At 53.2% G+C, this 18,595-nt stretch overlaps 1 protein-coding gene across 1 annotated transcript in view; it reads left to right on the forward strand.

Annotated features, from left to right (window-relative positions):
* Positions 1-17,154, forward strand: part of CREB3L1 (cAMP responsive element binding protein 3 like 1) — a 34,799-nt gene extending 17,645 nt beyond the window's left edge. The window contains exons 2-12 of the mRNA XM_081152591.1: positions 2,356-2,584; positions 5,672-5,856; positions 8,288-8,366; positions 9,428-9,585; positions 10,286-10,435; positions 10,577-10,635; positions 10,794-10,862; positions 12,884-12,983; positions 13,853-13,979; positions 16,003-16,270; positions 16,451-17,154. Coding sequence (XP_081008717.1) covers positions 2,356-2,584; positions 5,672-5,856; positions 8,288-8,366; positions 9,428-9,585; positions 10,286-10,435; positions 10,577-10,635; positions 10,794-10,862; positions 12,884-12,983; positions 13,853-13,979; positions 16,003-16,270; positions 16,451-16,487 — 1,461 coding nt within the window. The 3' untranslated portion in view covers positions 16,488-17,154. The remainder of the gene's footprint in view (positions 1-2,355; positions 2,585-5,671; positions 5,857-8,287; positions 8,367-9,427; positions 9,586-10,285; positions 10,436-10,576; positions 10,636-10,793; positions 10,863-12,883; positions 12,984-13,852; positions 13,980-16,002; positions 16,271-16,450) is intronic.
* The last annotated feature ends 1,441 nt before the right edge of the window (positions 17,155-18,595 follow it).

Raw genomic sequence — 18,595 nt, forward strand, 5'->3', positions numbered from 1 at the left:
TCCTAGGTCAATGCTCAACCGCTGAGCCACGCCCGGCTGGGCTAAAATAAATTTTTTAAAAAACACAATCACAAAGCTTGTGCTCATCCCCTCCTCCCTGCAGACAGAAGCCCGTGACTCTGAACCTTTTCTCAGATTGGGCTTTTCTGCTCTTCCCTCTGGACTGGGACAGGCTCTAAGGAGTCCAAGCCAGAAAGAGCCGACAACTCCAGACTGCAAACCAATCCCCCAGGAGCCAGTCCTTAACCACTTACCAGATGGGACCCCAGGGCTGGAAGCAAAGCCCCCCACCATCTCTACCAACCCACCAGCAAATTCACTCAGTCAGTAAATAATGAATAAACAGCAGTAATATCTCCTTACATATTTATAATTCTTTAGAGAGAGAAAATGAGCCTACTCTGGACCAGCCACTGGGGGCTTTACTAATAATAAGAGGTAGCATTTGTTGAGTGATTACTATGTGCCAGGGACTGTCCTAAGCTCTTTACATGTATAGATGACCCTTGAACAACACAAGAGTTAGAGGCACCACCCCTAACTATCAAAAATCCACGTATAACTTTTGTGCTATAGAAAATCCATGTATAACTTTTGACTCTCCAAAAACTCGACTACAAATAGCCTACTGTCGACCAGAAGCTTTACAGTAATATAAATAATTATCACATATTTTGTACATTATGTGTATTGTATACTGTATTCTCACAATGATGTCAGTTAGAGAAAAGAAAATGTTTTTAAGAAAACCGTAAGGAAGAGAAAATAGACTTACGAACTTATCAACAACTTATGTACTTATCAACAACATAAGCTTAACGTCCTCGACTTACAGGATGAGAAGAGTCCACTTATTGTGGACCCGCACAGGTGGAACCTGTGTTGATCAAGGGTCAACTGTATGAACTTGTTTGCCCCTCGCAATAATCTAGCGGGGAGGAACTTTACCGTCCCCACTGCACAGAGGAGGGCGTGACCCAGAGAGAGGTTAGTCAGCCTTCCCAGGATCAGGGAGACCGACATTTTTCAGACTTTTTTGTTTCTAAGAAATACCTTTTACATCATTACCAAGAACATACATATACATAACTGCGATCAAAATTTACACTGGGTATTTAACTTTTCTGGTATTTAACTTTTCACTCTGGTATTTTCTATTCCACTTGGTTCTGTTGTATTTCTTCTCATGTTCTGGCCATGACCTACTAAACTGATTTCACAGCCCGTTAATGAGTCAACACCCACAGGTTGAACAGCACTGAGGTGTAGCTAGAAGTCCCGAGGCCAGGATTCGAACCCAAGCAATATGGCTCCAGAGCTTAATTTCGTGGGATAAAGAATGGCTTCGAACATGGAGACAGGCGGGGACTGTACTAATGAGGGCAGTGGAGGCCTCCATAATCCCACCACCTTGCATCCCAGCAAAATACAGAAATTACTAAGGCTGGCATCGGGGTACAAACTTGCTGCCATAGACATAGTTACCCTCTTTTTAAAATTCATTTTTCAATTACAGCTTACACTCAGTATTGTTCTATGTTAGTTTCAGATGTATAGCAAAATGGTCAGAAAATCATGTACTTTACAGATTAGTCCCCCCACTGTTCCAGGTACCCACCCGGCCCCATGCCTATTTCTCCCAATATTATTGAATATAATTCCTATGCTGTAACCTGCATCTCTGTGGCTGTTCTGTAACACCAAGTGTAGTGCGTAATCCCTTCACCTTTTCACCAGCCCCCAACCCCCTCCCCTCTGACAGCTGCCAGCCTGTTCTCTGTATCTGTGAGTCTGTTTCTATTTGTTTATTTTGTTCATCAGATTCCACATGTAAGTGAAATCACATGGTATTTGTCTTTCTCTGACTGCCTTATTTCACTGAGCATAATACCCTCTGGGTCCGTCCGTGCTCTCAAAGACATAGTTATTCCTCTAATGAGTCCTCCCATGAAGGAAGCAGGGTGGACCGAGAGACAGACTCGGGCAATCTGAACGATGTGACCAAGGTCACTGAGCCAGAACTAGAGCCCAGTGTCCTCCTGTTGCCTGGTCCAGCGATCCTTTCATGCCATCCATAGCTTACCTTTGAGGACAATGACATTGAAGCTGGAGATGGCAGTGGAGGTGGTGGTGGAGGTCACGTGATGACAGTGGTGCTGGTGGTAATAGAAATGGTAATAGTTGGTACAGGTGATGTGGGTAGTGGGAGGCTGGTGGTGCCGGTGGTGGCATTAATGATGGTGGGGAGAGTAATGGGGAGGTTGCAGGGACAGCGGTGGTGGTGGCAGAGCTGGAGGCACCACCGCAGCACTGTCTGTACCCCCTTCCCAAGCTAAGCTGCCCCCCCTCCCCCAGCACTTCCCTGAGCACCTGGACCACTTCACGGAGAACATGGAGGACTTCTCCAACGACCTGTTCAGCAGTTTCTTTGATGACCCCGTGCTGGATGAGAAGAGCCCTCTGCTGGACATGGAACTGGACTCCCCCACGCCAGGCATCCAGGCCGAGCACAGCTACTCCCTGAGTGGGGACTCTGCGCCCCAGAGCCCCCTCGTACCCATCAAGATGGAAGACACCACCCAAGGTAAGAAAGGGTGGAAGGGCCCAGGGACGGCACAGGCCCAGAAGGCCCAGGAGGGAAGGAAGCTTTTGAGGGACTGCAGTGGGGCACTGGAGGCAGGGACCCCCAGAGCGCCCCAGAGGAGCCACCCACAAACACCTCTCAGGAAGGCTGGCCCTGTCTTTTGATTCTCCCTCGAATCAAACCCCCATGGGCACTTCTCAGAAGAGTTTGTTGCTGACAGGTCAGTGGTGGGCAAAGGGTGGCTCCTAGACCAGCAGCAGCACCTGGGAACTTGTTGGAAATACAGATTCTTGGGTCCCACGCAGACCTGCTAGATCAGAAACCTGTGGATAGGGCTCAGCCTTCTAGATGATTCTGGAGCATACTTGGGTCTAAGAACCACTGACTCAGAGGCAGTGGTGAGGGGAAATAAAAAATAAATGTAGACAAGTTACCAAGACCATCTGGAATCTTCCCACCCTCTCATACTGTGATGTTCTGGGAGAGACTCCTGCACCTACTTTTATTACTGAAGGCAGGGTTCTCTGAAGCTCCCCTCTCCCCCCACCTGCCTTGCTTTTAAGCAACGGGCCCTTTGGGTCTTTCTCTCAGGCTATCAGAATTCGAGAACTCTAGACTGTGCCCCACCTAGAAATGGCCCCTTTGGGCATTTCTTCAAACAGGTGATCTGGCCCCATCATATTTGCTGGGTGATCATGGGCATGTCTCTTAGTCTTCCTAAGCCTCAGTTTCTTCATCTACAAATGGGAATAGTAGTCGACATTTCTGTAGCACTCTCCAGTTTACAAAGTGCTTTCATGTTAAAGATCTCATTTATTTCTCACAACTCAGAGGTGAGGTGGGAATCACTTTTATCAAGATCCCCACTTGACTGATAAAGACAATGAAACTGCAGGAAAGCTGAGTTGTTTGGGTCAATAAAATGCAGTAAACCCCCTGGAAGCAAGTGAACCCCCTGATTCTAAGCCTCACACCCTCACCACCACCGCATTTGCCAGCCTCAAGGTGTCAGCAAGCTGTACTGGGTTTGGAACCACATGGGCCTTGGTGTACATCCTGATGCTTCCACCAACTGCTGTGTGATCTTGGGCAAGTTTCTTAAATTCCCTGGGCTTCTGTTTCCTTGATTATAAAATGAAGATAATATCTGGCTTGAGAGTGTTAGACAAGGTTAAAAATCCCAGCACGTAATACATATTAATAATTACTGCCCAGCCAGCAAGGCTCAGCGGCTGAGCATCGACCTAGGATCCAGGAGATCGAGGTTCGATTCCCGGTCAGGGCACAGGCCCGGGTTTCGGGCTCGATCCCCAGCAGGGGGCGTGCAGGAGGCAGCCGATCAATGACTCATCATTGATGTTTCTCTCTCTCCCTCTCCCTCTCCCTTCCTCTCTCTGAAATCAATAAGATACATATTTTTTTAATTTTATTTTGGTTTAAAATATTAAAGATGTCCCTAATAAGATATATTTTTTTAAAAATAAGAATAATTACTGGCCATTTTCACTGTGCTTATAAAAGTCCTATTAATACTGTAGCAGTTCTTATTCCCCTTTCCCCTCAGAGGACAACGGTCTTGAGTGATTTTCTTCATGTTCTCATCTATTAAATGGGGAGAAGAGTGGCGCCTGTCCCATAGGATCTGGGGAGGAATAAATGAGCTCATGTGTGTCAAGGGCTTAGAGCTGTGCTCAGTACACAAAGTGTAAGCTGCAACTGAGGGTCTTAGAGGTTCCCCAAGGGCAGAGACAGGCCTTTGTACCCCCTCCCTAACCTTAGCCTTGAGGGTTTTAAGTGCCTCCAGGGCTTGTGGTTGCTGAGGTCTCAGCTTCCCTCCATGCCCTGGCTTCAGAGAACTCTGAGGTCACCTCAGTGAGGCCTCAGGCGCAGCCTGGGGAAGGGCAGGGTGTGGGACGGGCTCCCTCCCATGGTGGGTTCTCCATCCACCCCACATGTCCAGCCCAGCAACTCCTTGGACACCCCCAATCTATTTTTAGAGTAATTTGTTTGTGGGCCCTTTGCAGGGGGCAGCTTCCCGGAGGCCAGCAGGCTGGCCCTGTAATTTGGGAAGATTGTGGGTGTTCCTGGAGCCCAGAGGCAGCCTGCGGCCCGGAGCTGGGCACTCAGGCTCCCAGCAGTGTAGGGCCTAGCCTCTGAGGTAGGATCAAGCAGCGGTTGACCCCTCTCCCCACCCACAGTGGGTCCCCAAGGCCAGAGTCCCCTATAGCCCTTCCCTTGCAAGTTGGCTCCCAGCCCCTGCCCTACCAGAGTTTCTCTGGCTTCAGGTACTGGGGCCACCCTGGGCCTGGGTGGAGGACCGTGGGCACCCAGCGGGGAAAGGGGTGGTGTCTGCCAGCCCTGGTAAGGCCAGGAGAGCCAGGAGGCCCAGTAGATAGGCAGGAGGTGGATGCTGCCTGGGAGACCTGAGCATCACCTCCACCTGCCCCCAGTCACCAGGTCCTGTGACTTCCTCCTTCTAAATTTGTCTCCATCCCCACTGCCACTGCCTTTGCTCAGGCCTCGTCTTTTCTCCCTGGACAATTTGAACAGACTCCTGCGGTCTCCCTGCCCTAGTCCAGTCTCTACGCAGAGGCAGAGTGATCTTTTTAACATCACAAATCTGAGCAGACTTAAAACTCCTCGGTGCCACCTCATTACCTTTAGGACAAAGTCACAGCTCTAAGCGCAACCTCCAAGACCATGCCACCCCTGCTGGCCTCTCTGACCCCATTTCCTTTCCTTTTCATTCTAATTGCACTTAACTGCTTATGACTCTCCCCAGATGCCCAGAACCTTGCACAGTTTACTGAATAACAACAATTGTATTAACAATAGCTACCTTTTATTGAACATTTATTTACTTCTTAACAGGCACTTTTAGAGGTGAGAAAGCTAAGGCTCAGAGGGGTTAAACAACTTGCCTAAGGTCACACAGCCAGTCAGAGGGATCCAGGTCTGCTGTCCAAGCCCAGTCTATAAGCTGTTGAATGAAGATGCCCCCACTGCTTCTGGCTCCCTGGGGACAGAGGGGGGTTGACCCCTGTCCTCCGGGAGTCCCCTGAGCCTGGGTCCTGCCCCCTTCCCCAGATGTGGAACATGGAGCCTGGGTGCTGGGACACAAATTGTGCTCCGTCATGGTGAAGCAGGAGCAGAGCCTGGAGCTGCCTGTGGACCCTCTGGCCGCCTCCTCAGCCATGGCTGCCGCTGCCGCCATGGCCACCACCCCGCTGCTGGGCCTCAGCCCCCTGTCCAGGCTGCCTGTCCCCCACCAGGTGAGCCTGGGGACTGTTTGGTACGGGCTGGGGAGGGGGAAGGGTGGGGGAGTGGAAAGAGGTGTCCCATGCCCTGTGCACCCCAGGGCCTATGAACTGGGAGGAATGTGCCCATCAGGACCCAGGGTCGGACCTCAAGACTGGGCCTCCACCTCCGCCTTGGGCCGCCCCAGCCCACCGAGAGTGCGCACAAACCACAGAGCCCTCACAGTGAGCTGGGGCCCTCATGTGTGTGGAAAAGGCTCACAGGGATGCAGGCAGCGCTGGGCATCAGGCCACAGCCAGAGCCCCGGAGATGGAGATAGCCCAGGCCACTTAATTTTCTCGAAGCCTCTGCATTTTAAAAAAGAAAGACCAAAATGGAAATATAAAATGTGTGCTATCTTTCAGTTGTTTACATTCATGAAATTAAGACTTTCATGCCCCTCCGTCCCCCATGAATGTGTAGATATAACCGCATTCAGCTATAGATCCAAGGGGATGTCTGAAGACCTTTCTGAGAATGTGAGGCCCAGAGCCCAGGCCCCTGGGAGAGGCCCTGCCTGGGCCCAGCTTGGCTCTCACTTGTACTCTGGGCACATGGCATTCCCTCTTCTTCAGCTTCCTTCCCTATAAAATGGGAGCATCAGCTGCCTCTAAGGAGTTTCTGTCCTTGAGTCTATGACACCAGGGTCATCTTAAATCCCTAGTCTGGATTGGGTAGGCCCTGCCCCCTGCTGGCCACACAGCTCTCTGGATCAGAGTGTGGCCACAGGCAGACCCATCAGCCCCTCCCAAACCTCCCTACCCCACCACAGTACCCAAGGATCAAGGGTTGGCTGCAAATGTGGAGGATCTCTTGTGACCAGATCCAAGACTGGCTCGGCGGTGCCCTGATGCCTCGGGCCTTACCCAAGCAGGAAGGGAAAGTAAGGCCGCAGCAGCAGCCAGGGTCTTGGAGGTGGGGCACATGCCTCAGAGAAGGAAACTGATGTTCAAGGAGTTAAGCAACTTGCCCCAAATCACACAGTCAGGAACAGTGGAGCCACCGAACCCCAAAGCCCACACCTTCACCCCAGTGAGGTTATGACACCCTAGCGGAAGCCCAGGAACCAGGAGTTGGTGTGGTTGGTCAGTCATGAGCTGTGTGACCCACATAAGTGCCATCATACTTCTACATCACAGTCCCCTCATCTGTCACTTGAGGGCTGAGCTGGGACATAGACCAGGGAGCCTCCCAGGTCCCTGCCAACTTGAACCTTCTGTGATTCTTACTCATCTGCCTAAATTTGAGATTCTGTGTCCCACCCACAATATCAAGCCCTCTCTCTGCTGGCTGCAGACCCTGAGGAAAGACATGGTCCTGAAATCCAGCACCTGACACAGCACCTTCCACAAAGAGATCACCACTCACATGCTTGTTGGCAGCTATGTGTAGGAAGCCCCCCTGTCCCTGCAATCCTTTCTGGGACAGCAAGCTGGAGTATAAAGAAATAGGAATGCATGTTTGTTTAAAGTGTAAATCAAATTCTGTCAGTCCCTTGCTTTAAACCCAGTAGGGGCTCTTCACTGCTTCAACCTTCTGTGACTGGATTCCACTCCCAGCCCCACCCCAATCTTCTGGTCTTGTTTCCTACCCCTCTACCCCAACATATACCTGCTGTCTGGCCTCTGTGCCTTTGCAGATGCCTGTCCCTCTGCTTGGAATGCCTTTCTTTTCACCCACTGCCTGCCCTGTCCTTTATCTGCAATACTCCCACATATCCCTCAGGACTCACTTCAAACTTCAACTGCTCAGGGAGCTTTCTCAGCCCCAGCCAGTTAACACCTCTTGCATCTGTGCTATTGTTGCCATTCATTGAACAGCTACAATTTGCCAGACATTCCCTCTGGTTCTCATGGCAACCCACATACCAAGGCCTATGTGGCCTTCACAGGGTCAGTCTCTACCAAGAAGATGGCACTTGCCCTGGCCGAGTGGCTCAGTTGGTTGAAGCAATGTCCATACACCGAAAGGTTGCAGGTTTGATCCCCAGTCCAAGGCACATACCTAGGTTGTGGGTTTGATCCCCAGTCAAGGCCCATACAGGAGGCAACCCATCGATGTTTCTCTCCCACTTTGATGTGTGTGTGCGTGTCTCCCCCCTTCTTCTCTCTAAACATATCCTCAGGTGAGGATTAAAAATAATAATAATAGATAATAATAATAATGATGGCACTGGCCTGGGAGGTCCCAAGAAGCCCTCCTTCTCTGAGCTTAAGGCCTGAACTACTCAGCCACCATTCTCTTCTCTTGCCTCTGCTCCCTCTGGGCTGTGCCCAGAACTCTAAGCCTAGCCACCTCCCCAGTTGTGCAGGACAGGCCACCAGCCTCAGGGAGGGAGATGGGGTGGGTGGCATGGTTGAGACAGCCCCAGGCGCAGCTGATGGAGCTGGATTCTCTCTTCCTCAGGCCCCAGGAGAGATGACTCAGCTGCCCATGATCAAAGCAGAGCCCCAGGAGATGAACCAGTTCCTCAAAGTGACACCAGGTAAGTGTGTCCAGGGAGGGACTCCCTTCCTCTCCAGTCTTGGGCAGACAGCATCCCTACTACCTTGGTCCAGTGACCCACCTCCCTTGACAACCCCACATCTCCCCAGGATATTCTCTCCTCCCTGCCTTGCCCACTCTTTGTCCCTCCAGTCCCCTTCTTACCCAACCTCTGACTGTCATCACTACTATCAACACCCTCACACCGTCTTTGCTAATCTCCTACCATTCACTAACTGAAGCTCACTCTATTGCCATTCGCTCATCTGTCCACCTGTCCATCTGTCCATTCATCTGACCATTCCATCCATCAATCCATCAATCTGGGCATTCTCTGCTGCCCTGGGGCTCTTTCTGCCCAGGCTTCCTCCTGACCACCTGCAGAGTGTTAATCTTCCCGATGCCCTGGCCACAGAGGGGCAGCATGGAGAGGGAAGCTGGGAAGAGCAGTGCCCCTGGCTAGTCTGCTGAAAGCCCAGTACCTGCTGTCTTGTTACCCTGAAGTCGGAAATGGAAACCCTGTGGTAGTTATGGCTAACTATTTGGGGAAGGAAGGAAGGAAGGAAGGGAGGGAGGGAGGGAGGGAGGGAAGGAGGGAAGGAAGGAAGGAAGGAAGGAAGGAAGGAAGGAAGGAAGGAAGGAAGGAAGGAAGGGAGGGAGGGAGGGAGGGTGGCTGCTGCTTGCCCAGCCTGATCCCCAGGGATCCAGTCATCTCCTGGGGTTGCTGAGCTGGGGACTCAGACCCTGGACCCTGTGGAGTCAGGGATGGCGGTGGGCCTCCAAGAATCCATCCTCTGTGATATCCACCTGCACCAAGAATCAGGCTTAAAGGAGCTAGGCATCTGGTGTCAGAGATGAGGCGGTGCCCAGGAATCAGCTTCTGGGATGCTAGCTCCCATCTTTCTGACATCACTGAGGGACTTGGTACAGCTGGTCAAGGCCCAGCAGTCTTGACCACAACATCAGGGCTCGCTTAGGCCCATGCTCTGCTGAACTCTGAGGTCCCAGTGGACTGGAGCTGGAGTGCAACCCTGCTAACCTGGCTTCCCCTCCTCTCCTCAGACGACCTGGTGCAGATGCCTCCGACGCCCCCCAGCAGCCATGGAAGTGACAGTGACGGCTCTCAGAGTCCCCGCTCTCTGCCCCCTTCCAGCCCTGTCCGGCCCATGGCCCGCTCCTCCACTGCCATCTCCACCTCTCCCCTCCTCACAGCCCCACATGTAAGCAGCTGGGGACGGTCTGGGGCAAATAACTGAGTAAATCCACTCTGATACTCAGCCAGTGGGGAAGGGTCTGGGGAGCCCCAAGTCTGATCCCCAACCCATCAGAATTCAGAGAGGTGCCTGCCTGGCAGATGGGAGTGAGAATCTTTTAATCCTGCCTCATGGTAGATAGGAAATAGGTAGGGAAATCCAAGAGGACCGCAGAATTCACACTATTTTAGAGCCAGGACTAGAACTTGACATTCCTGACAGCCAGGGGGTGGCCCCAGCTGCCTCCAAGGAGCACTGTTTGGGGAACAATGCTCAGGAGGGCCAGAGTCCCCAGGAAACTGGAGCTAGGCCCTGAGCCCTGGGATGGGTGTGGAGCCTTCCAAGTCAAGACTGTAGGCATATGAGGGGGGTACCATTTAGGGGGCCCTGGACAAGTGGGCTTTGAGGTTATGAATTTCAGGATGGGATCTAGGGAGCCCCCCACCCCAGCAATGTACTGAGTACCTAATATGCTGGGCTCCCAGCACCACTCTAAGCACTTGGTACATGTTATTGGATTTCATTCAGGTCTACCCCTTTTTCAGATGAGGAAACTGAGGATCAGAAAGTTGAGTGCTTTGCCCAGGTCACCCACAGAATAAATAGCAGAGCTCGAATTGGAACCCAGGGCTATAGGTTCCTCACCATCATATCCTGTTTCCCACAGAAATTACAGGGGACTTCGGGGCCACTGCTGCTGACGGAGGAGGAGAAGCGCACCCTGATTGCTGAGGGCTACCCCATCCCCACGAAACTGCCCCTCACCAAAGCTGAGGAGAAGGCCTTGAAGAGGGTCCGTAGGAAAATCAAGAACAAGGTAAAGCAAGAGCTGGCTGCCGGCCCTGCCCTGGGGCTCCGAGATGGGGAGGGGGGCCTCTGATCCCTTGGCAATGCCAGCCCTGAAATTGGGGGGCCCAGGAAGTGGATGGTAACCCGTTTTGGGGGCTTCCCCCTCTAGATCTCGGCCCAGGAGAGCCGCCGGAAGAAGAAGGAATACGTGGAGTGTCTAGAAAAGAAGTGAGAGTCCTGGGTGGGGTGCGGTGGGGTGGGGGGCCTGGGTTCACAGGACTCCCTGGGCAGGAGGCACAGGGGCTGAGATGCTGGTGGGCAGCACTGAGGGGCCAGCAGCAAATCTGGGGGCTGGCTCTGAGCCTGTGCCTGCTTGGCCCCCGCAGGGTGGAGACATTTACATCAGAAAACAACGAACTCTGGAAAAAGGTGGAGACCCTGGAGAATGCCAACAGGTGGGTGCTGCCCCCTATATCCGGCACTGCCCCCTGCCTTCTGCAGCCAGCGCCTTGCCTGGCTCTGGCATGGCTCTGAGAGGCAGGAGAGAGGAGAGGTGACTGAGTTCAGGATGAACCCCAGAAACAGGAACCCTGCAGCCTGGACTCCAGCTTCCCCTCCTTCTTAATTCTCACATAGCTCTACGTACCTCACAGGGCTGGTGAGAAGCTTTCAATGAGATGGTACAGAGCAGTGGTCTTCAAAGCATGGGCCTCAGCCCACCAGCAGCAGCCTCCCTGTGAGCATGTTAGAAATGCTTATTTTCAGGCCTCACGCCAGGGCTGCTGAAGCGGAACTCCAGGGAGAGGCCTCAGCAATCTGTGTTGTAATTAGCGCTCCAGGTGATTCGGATGCACCCTAGAGCTAGAACCACCGGTGTAGATGCTTCCACTCAAAGCGAGCTGCCAGGGCAAACACTATCAGCACCGCCTGGGAGCTTGTAAAAAGGCAGAATCTCAGGGCTCTCCCAGACTCGCTGAAGCAGAATCTGCATTGCAGCAAGCTCCTTGGCTGATTCACGTGCACAATTAAGTTTGAGAAATGTTAGTGTAGGTGCCGCTCCTGGCCTGAGGTATTTACAGAAAGTCACAGCTCTGTGTTCGTAGCACACTTTGCCATTTTAGCGAGTGGGCCCAGCTTCTTTGTCTAAATGGAGCCGACAGGAGCACCAACTCACAGGATTCGTGTGAAGACTTGATGAGATGGTGCAACTGAAGGTCCCAGCCCTGTGCTTGGCATTTAAGAATGCTCAATTCTTGTTAGTTTTTCTTTTTTTCTCTCTCTCTCTAAATATATCTTTATTGATTTCAGAGAGAGGAAAGGAGAGGGAGAGAGAGAGATAGAAACATCAATGATGAGAGAGTCATTGATCAAGCCCGCAACCCGGGCATGTGCCCTGACTGGGAATCAAACCCCGATCTCCTGGATCCTAGGTTGACGCTCAACCGCTGAGCGACGGCCGGCCGGGCTTTTTTTCCTTTTTTATTGTTATTATTCTGAATTCTTGATAGTGCCCAGCCGTGAGCACACAGTAGATCTTTCATGAATATTTCCTGGGATTGATTAAAATAGACAGCAGCTGGTGTGCAGCAGGTGCTCAACAGGCTTTCCCCTTTTTTGCTTCCTTCTCCCTCCGCTCCTCCAGCGGGATCCAGCTATTGCCCTGACTTACCTGGGGTATGCCCCCCACTCAGGGAAGGGGAGCAGGGAACTCTCACCCCTCACCCCACCCCTGACCCGTCTGCCTTTCGCCCAGATTCCCCTCTGGGCCCCAAATGGGGCCTGGCCCTTGGAGCTATTTCGCCACCTGCTGTACATTATGGGAACTGCAACTCCCTCTGCCGGGCTGGGTGCAGGAAAGAGCTGATGAAACGTTTGCTCACCAAACATGAGCTGATCACCTCCCGTGTGTACCCAGAGGGTCCCACTGGGGCCCAGTCCTTACCCTCAGAGAGCCCGCCGTTAGCTGAGGAGACTGACATGGAAATCCATAAATAAACGAAGTGTTGCAGGTGCTGTGATAAATGTAAAAACAGCGATAAAATTAACAAAAATGGTAGCTACCATTTTCTAGGCACTCGCTATGTACCAGACAGCTGCCAGACAGGTCCTTCTGCTCAGCTCAGAGTGTTGTGGGGGCAAAGGAGGGAGTCAGTGTAGCTGTGGCTGATGTGGGGTAAGAAAAGGTGACCGCAGCCCAAGTGGGGCAGGCCTTCCTCCAACCCCCACTTTGGCCAGGAGCATCACTGGGCGCCCCTGAGCTCCCCTGGGGACAAGCTGTCCCCACGAGGCAGGCCCCAGGTTCCTGAGCTGTACACAGAGGGGCCAGGCAGGAGGTGACCTTTTCTGTCTTGACTGAAATGGGCACCTGGTGTGGAAGCCAAGCGTGGAGCCAGCCCAGGGGCTGCCCCGGAGAGCTCCAGGAGGCAGAGGTGCCCGCTGGGTCAGAGCCCCCAGCTGACCGCTGTCCCCTCCTCAGGACCCTGCTTCAGCAGCTGCAGAAACTCCAGACTCTGGTCACCAACAAGATCTCCAGACCGTACAAGATGGCTGCCACCCAGACCGGGACCTGCCTGATGGTGGGTGCCGCTCCCACACAGGGCCGCAGGAGCACGCCTTCCCCGCCCGGCTTTCCAGGGGGGTGGGCGGACCTTGGAAGGACTGGCACTGTTATGGGCAACATCACCAGGGCACACCACCCTAGTGCCTCGCGGCCTGGTTCCAGCAGACCCTAGCCTCTTTCACCAAGCCCACGGAACCTTCTAGAACATGGCCTTCCTGGGCCGGTGCTAACGTTTTGTGGCTATGTGGTGACACGCGAACCCGGCTGGGGGATGGCAGGGAAGGCCCTTGAGAAGGCAGCCTCCACACCCTGGTTCTTTCTGGAATGAGTGCTGGAGAGAAAGCCAAGCAAATATCCAAAAACCCAAAAGAGTGCCCAGGGTGTGGCTCAGGCCTCTGCTAGTCCCTCTCCCATCTCCTCCTGGACATGTCCAGCCTGTTCACTCCCCAGTACACTCTCCTCTGAGATCCATGCTTCCCGGTGGCAGGGCTGAGTGTGGGCTTTGTGACTCTTAGCTCCTGCTGAGAATCTGGTGTGATACTGTGCCCCCTCCCTTATCCCAGCTCCCCCTTACCTCCCCCTCCCCCTTTCTTCCTTACCCGATTCCTCCACCCTGGAGGTGGTAACCCCATTGGCCACCTCCCTCTTTTTCCCAGCACTGCCTGTGGTGGCCCCCCTACAAGGGGCTGAGGTGGCCTGAGCAGCCTCTACCTTCTCCAGAGAGGGTGGGGTACCCCACATCTAATGGGTGGTTGGCTCTGGAATTTGCTTTCTTATAAAAATACTGAGCCTTTTTCACCCATTGGTTTTGGGGGGAGGTTGGGGGGAGGCCAGGGTTGCAGCCCCTCCCTACCCCAATCTGACCACCACTCTCTCCACTACCAGGTGGCAGCCTTGTGCTTTGTTCTGGTGCTGGGCTCCCTCATGCCCTGCCTCCCTGAGTTCTCCTCCGGCTCCCAGACTGTGAAGGAAGACCCCATGGCCACTGACAGCGGCTACACAGCCAGTCAGAGTGAGTGTCCTGGGCCAGGCTGCCCTCCCCCAGCCCCAACTTCCGGGCAGAAGCCAGATGCTGGGAGGAGCCAAGTTTGGGATTGGCATCATCTCATCCTACCTGCTCATTTTGCAGATGGGGAAACTGAGGCTCGAAAAGGGTCTATGATTTGTTCAATGTTGGTTGTGGAATTGGGACTACAATGCAGACCCCCTGATTCCCAGCCCCCCCCCCCCGAGAAGTGGCCAGGGGCTCGGTTTAGCCCCATGTATTATGGTGCCAGTGGCTATGGGGCCTCTGCTAAGCACCGTCTGAATTTCACGACTGGGATAGCGAATGAGTTTCAGCTCAAAGGTCATTTCCAATAAGATGGGGTGGCTGCCTGAAGCACTGCGTTAAGGACTCTGAGGCACCACTCGGGATCAGCAGGAAGGGGCACCTGGGCCCACTGGTGATGTCTGCCATGGGCAGCAGAGGGGCTCAGATATTTACCATCCCACGGGGGATCGTGAAATACAGTGGTTAAGAGCATGGAGCTTCTGAGTCCGTCATGGCTGCCTCTGCCACTTGCTAACTGCGTGACCTTGGGCTTGTGCCTTAAGCTCTCCAAGCTTTCATTTCTTCATCCGGAAATAGGAGCTACAGTCCTGCACTTGCTGAGCATGGTTGATGTGAAGATTAGATGACGAGGTCTACAAACACTCTCAACACAGATACAACACGTGGGTGGCAAGGGGAGAACTAGTGTAGGGCGCAGCAAGAATAGTGTGGATTTCCAGAGGCAGAAGATACTGCAGGTAGACATAGAGAGGACCGTCCCAGCCACGCCTCCTCATTTACCAGGAGCCAGCCATCTGCAGGGAAGGAGGAGGAACCAGATGGGCAGTCGGAGAGCTAGGAGGTGGGGAGAGCGAGTTTCCAGAAGGACGGATGCTGCAGGGAGGGTGCGCTAGGCCCGCAGGGCCTTGAGGGGAGGAAGCGGCTGGCCGGCGGCAGGGGAGCGGTAGGGGAAGAGGAAGTGGGGGCGGCGACTGAGAACCACTCCCTGGACAGGTGGGGCTGGGCCTGAGAAGAAGAGAACAGGACAGTTACTAAGGGGATGGAAGGTCTGGGGAGCCACTCGTTTTTCCAAGGCCACAGGGGCCCTTGTGTACTGGTGGTGGTAGAGGAAGCCGGAGCGCAGGAAGGAATGGAAGTGGGGGGCAGGGGTGTCAGTGATGATAAAGGAAGCCAGAGTCAGAGGAGGCCAGAGAAGGAACGAGCCCCCCTCGAGTGAATGCAGTAGCTACAGGCCCCGCATCTGGACACCTGGGATGGGAAGTGCCTGGGGGCAGGCTGGCGTGCAGAGCCGGGAGTGGCATCATGCCAGGGGCACCTTCCGCATAGCTTGGTCCTCTCACATAGGTCAGGACCGTGAGAGCCAGAGGGTGGTGGTGGATGGAACTAGCATGGGACAGCACACCTGATTACCTGGAACCTCAACTACTTGTTCTGTGAAACGGCTAAAAATATCTGGTTCCTGAGATTCTGTGAGATGTCAATTTCGATGTAGGCCAGAGGACTTTGCACAATGCCTGGCACATAGTAGATCCCCAACAAATGGATTTTCTTTCCCTTCAGTTCCCTGAAGGGCACTCTGGGGCCTAGAATGGGGAAGAGATTTATTCAAGATCTTATGGAAATTGTTAGGAGTAGGACTTGAACCCAGCTCTCAGATGCCCTGCTTAGAAAGAGCTACTTTCTCTGGGTGCTTACTAAACAGTTTCAATCACTTCTCCTATATTATCTCATTTAAACCTCACATCTACATGAAGTTGGGCCTAGTATCCCTATTTTACAGATGAACAAACTGAGGCTCAGAAAGGTTAAAGCAAGGGCATGACTTGCCTGAGGTCACCCAGCTCAGCATTGCTAGAGCTGGAATTCAGATCCAGGCCTTTAAGACTCCAGGACCCATGTCTGTAACTACTAAGCCATGAATGTGCCTGGGACAGGGAGGGAGCCTCCTGGCACCCGGGCTTACCCTGAGCTTCCTCTCTAGTGCCCTCCCGAAGCCTCCTGTTCTACGATGAGGGGGCAGGCTCTTGGGAGGATGGCCGCAGCGCCCTGCTGCCTGTGGAGCCCCCGGATGGCTGGGAAATCAAGCCCGGGGGGCCAGCAGAGCAGCGACCCCAGGACCACCTACAGCACGACCACCTGGACAGCACCCACGAGACCACAAAGTACCTGAGCGAAGCCTGGCCCAAAGACATCAGTGGAAACGGCACCAGCCCCGACTTCTCCCACCCCAAGGAGTGGTTCCATGAGAGGTGGGTGGGTGGCTCCTTCCCTTCCTAGGATCCCAGGCTCTGCCTGCCCTCTGCCCAACCCCTGTCCCCATGTCAGCCACACCTTCCCAATGCCCCACCCCTCCCATATTCAGATCCAGTTTGCAGAGTGGTGAGAAAGTCCTCATTGGACAAAGTCTCTGATTTTCCTTCTCTCTCCAGGGATCTGGGCCCAAACACCACCATCAAGCTCTCCTAGGCCATGCCAAGACCCAGGACACAGGATGTACCCCCTGGCACCCCTGAAGAGGTTGTCTTGCTCACTGACCCGGATCCGGCTTGTACCCCTGCCCCCTGGGGTACTATCCCAGGAGAAAGGGTTCCATTTTTCCCCAGCCCTTTTCTGCCCCAGATCTTGACTGGGGCCTCTCCTCTCCCCCCACATTTGGACTGTTCCCTTGGGCCAACCACTCCGCTCTCACCCTCCCTCCACAACCTTCGGTCCTTCTCAGATAAACCACTCACTGGGCTACCCCCTCCTTTCTCATATTGACCAACAGGACCACTGCCCTCCCTGCCCCCTGCCCCCCCCCACACAAACACACACGTCAACATGCCCATACACACATACACACCCTTCACCCCCCACTGTACAGAGACCAAGAACAGAAATTGTTTGTAAATAATGAACCTTATTTTTTATTATTGCCAGTCCCCTAAGATATTGTATTTTACAAATCTCCCTCCTACTTTCACCCCTCCCTTGTTTTATATTTTATGAAATTAGTGCGGGCTTTGCTGTTCCCTGGCCAGGGAAAGAGGGTTTCCCCCCCTCCTTGGCCTCCCCCTGCCGCTGCCCAAGCCGCTGGGCCTTTTTAATTGCCAGATTGCTTCATCCATCCGCTCAGCATATGCTTTAAGAAAGCAAAATTAAAAAAAAAAAAAAGATGCAGCATCAATTCCTGACTCTGTGTCTTTCATGGGGGAGAGGGGGAGGGAGGACTGAGGGGGGCGAGAAGGTAAATTTATTTTATATTCTGTCAGGGGTGACTGGGGTGTGGGGTGTCGGGAAGGCATTTCTATTGGGTTCCTTCTTCCAGCCAGACGCAGAATTCAAACTGGAAAGTCAGAGATTACTGTTGCAATTGCCCGACCCCCAGGCACCAGCTACCTCCTGGCTGCTGAGTCTGGAAGCAGAGAGGCCAGTTAGCCTTTAGGGATGGGAACTGCAAGCATTGGGTGCCTACTGTGGGCCGGGCACTGTGCTAGGCACGCCAGGAGGGTGATCCTAAGACCTGCCAGGCTCTTTGTATCCTTTGCCTCAGCTGGATTAAAGGCTCAGACCTCCAAGCAAGAAGAGCTGTGATTATCCAGTAGAGCTGCCACCTGCTCACGGGGCATGTTGGGCACAATTCTAATATGGCCTCCAAGGTTTCTGCCTCCGGCTTACATACCCCGTTTAATCCCCTCCCCTAGAGATAGAGGGTCCTGTGACTGTGAGGGAATGTCATGCCCATAATTAGATGGCCTTCTGTGGTGGCAAAAGTAAAGAGATTTTGCAGATTAAGAGCCCAAATCAGCCCGGCCAGGCGTGGCTCAGCAGTTGAGCATCAACCTAGGATCCAGGCGATCAGGGTTCGATTCCCGGTCAGGGCACATGCCTGGGTTGCGGGCTCAATCCCCAGTCGGGGACCTGCAGGAGGCAGCCAATCAATGACTCTCTCATCACTGATTTTTTTTTCTCTCTCTCTCTCCCTCTCCTTTCCTCTCTCTCAGATCAATAAAGATACATTTAAAAAAAAAAAAAAAAAAGCCCAAATCAGCTGATTTTAAGTTAAAAGGGAGATCATTCTGGGTGGGCCTGGCTTAATCAGGTGAAGGCCATTAAAAGAGGGACTGGGCTCTTCCTGAAGAAAAAGTCTCCTGCTGACCTTGAAGAAGCAAACAGCCATGCTGTGAACTACATGGAAATGGGCCACCTCCAGGAGCTGCGGTCCTCAGAGCTACTGTGAGGAGGCACTGAATTGTGCCAACACCTGAACAAGCTTGGAAGAGGACCCCAGATCCAGATGAGACCCCAGCCCAGACAACAGCTGGACTGCAGCCTGGTGAGAGCCTGAGCCCAGCACCCAGCTAAGCCGGACCCAGACTCTGAGCCACAGAAACTGAAATTGTTTTTAGCTGTCATGTCTGTGGTCATTGGTTATGCCGCATAGGAAACTAATATACTGTGGACCTGAAACTCTCTGAGCCTCCATTTCTCCATTTGTAAAATGAGGATATAATTAACACCCAACACCTGAGGCTGTTGTGGGGCTTCAGTGAGGTAAATTACACAAGGTGCTTAGACCAGGGCCCAGCACTTAG

This window comes from Miniopterus schreibersii (genome assembly GCF_964146895.1).
Source record: "Miniopterus schreibersii genome assembly, chromosome: 12".
Classification (NCBI taxonomy): Eukaryota; Metazoa; Chordata; class Mammalia; order Chiroptera; family Miniopteridae; genus Miniopterus; species Miniopterus schreibersii.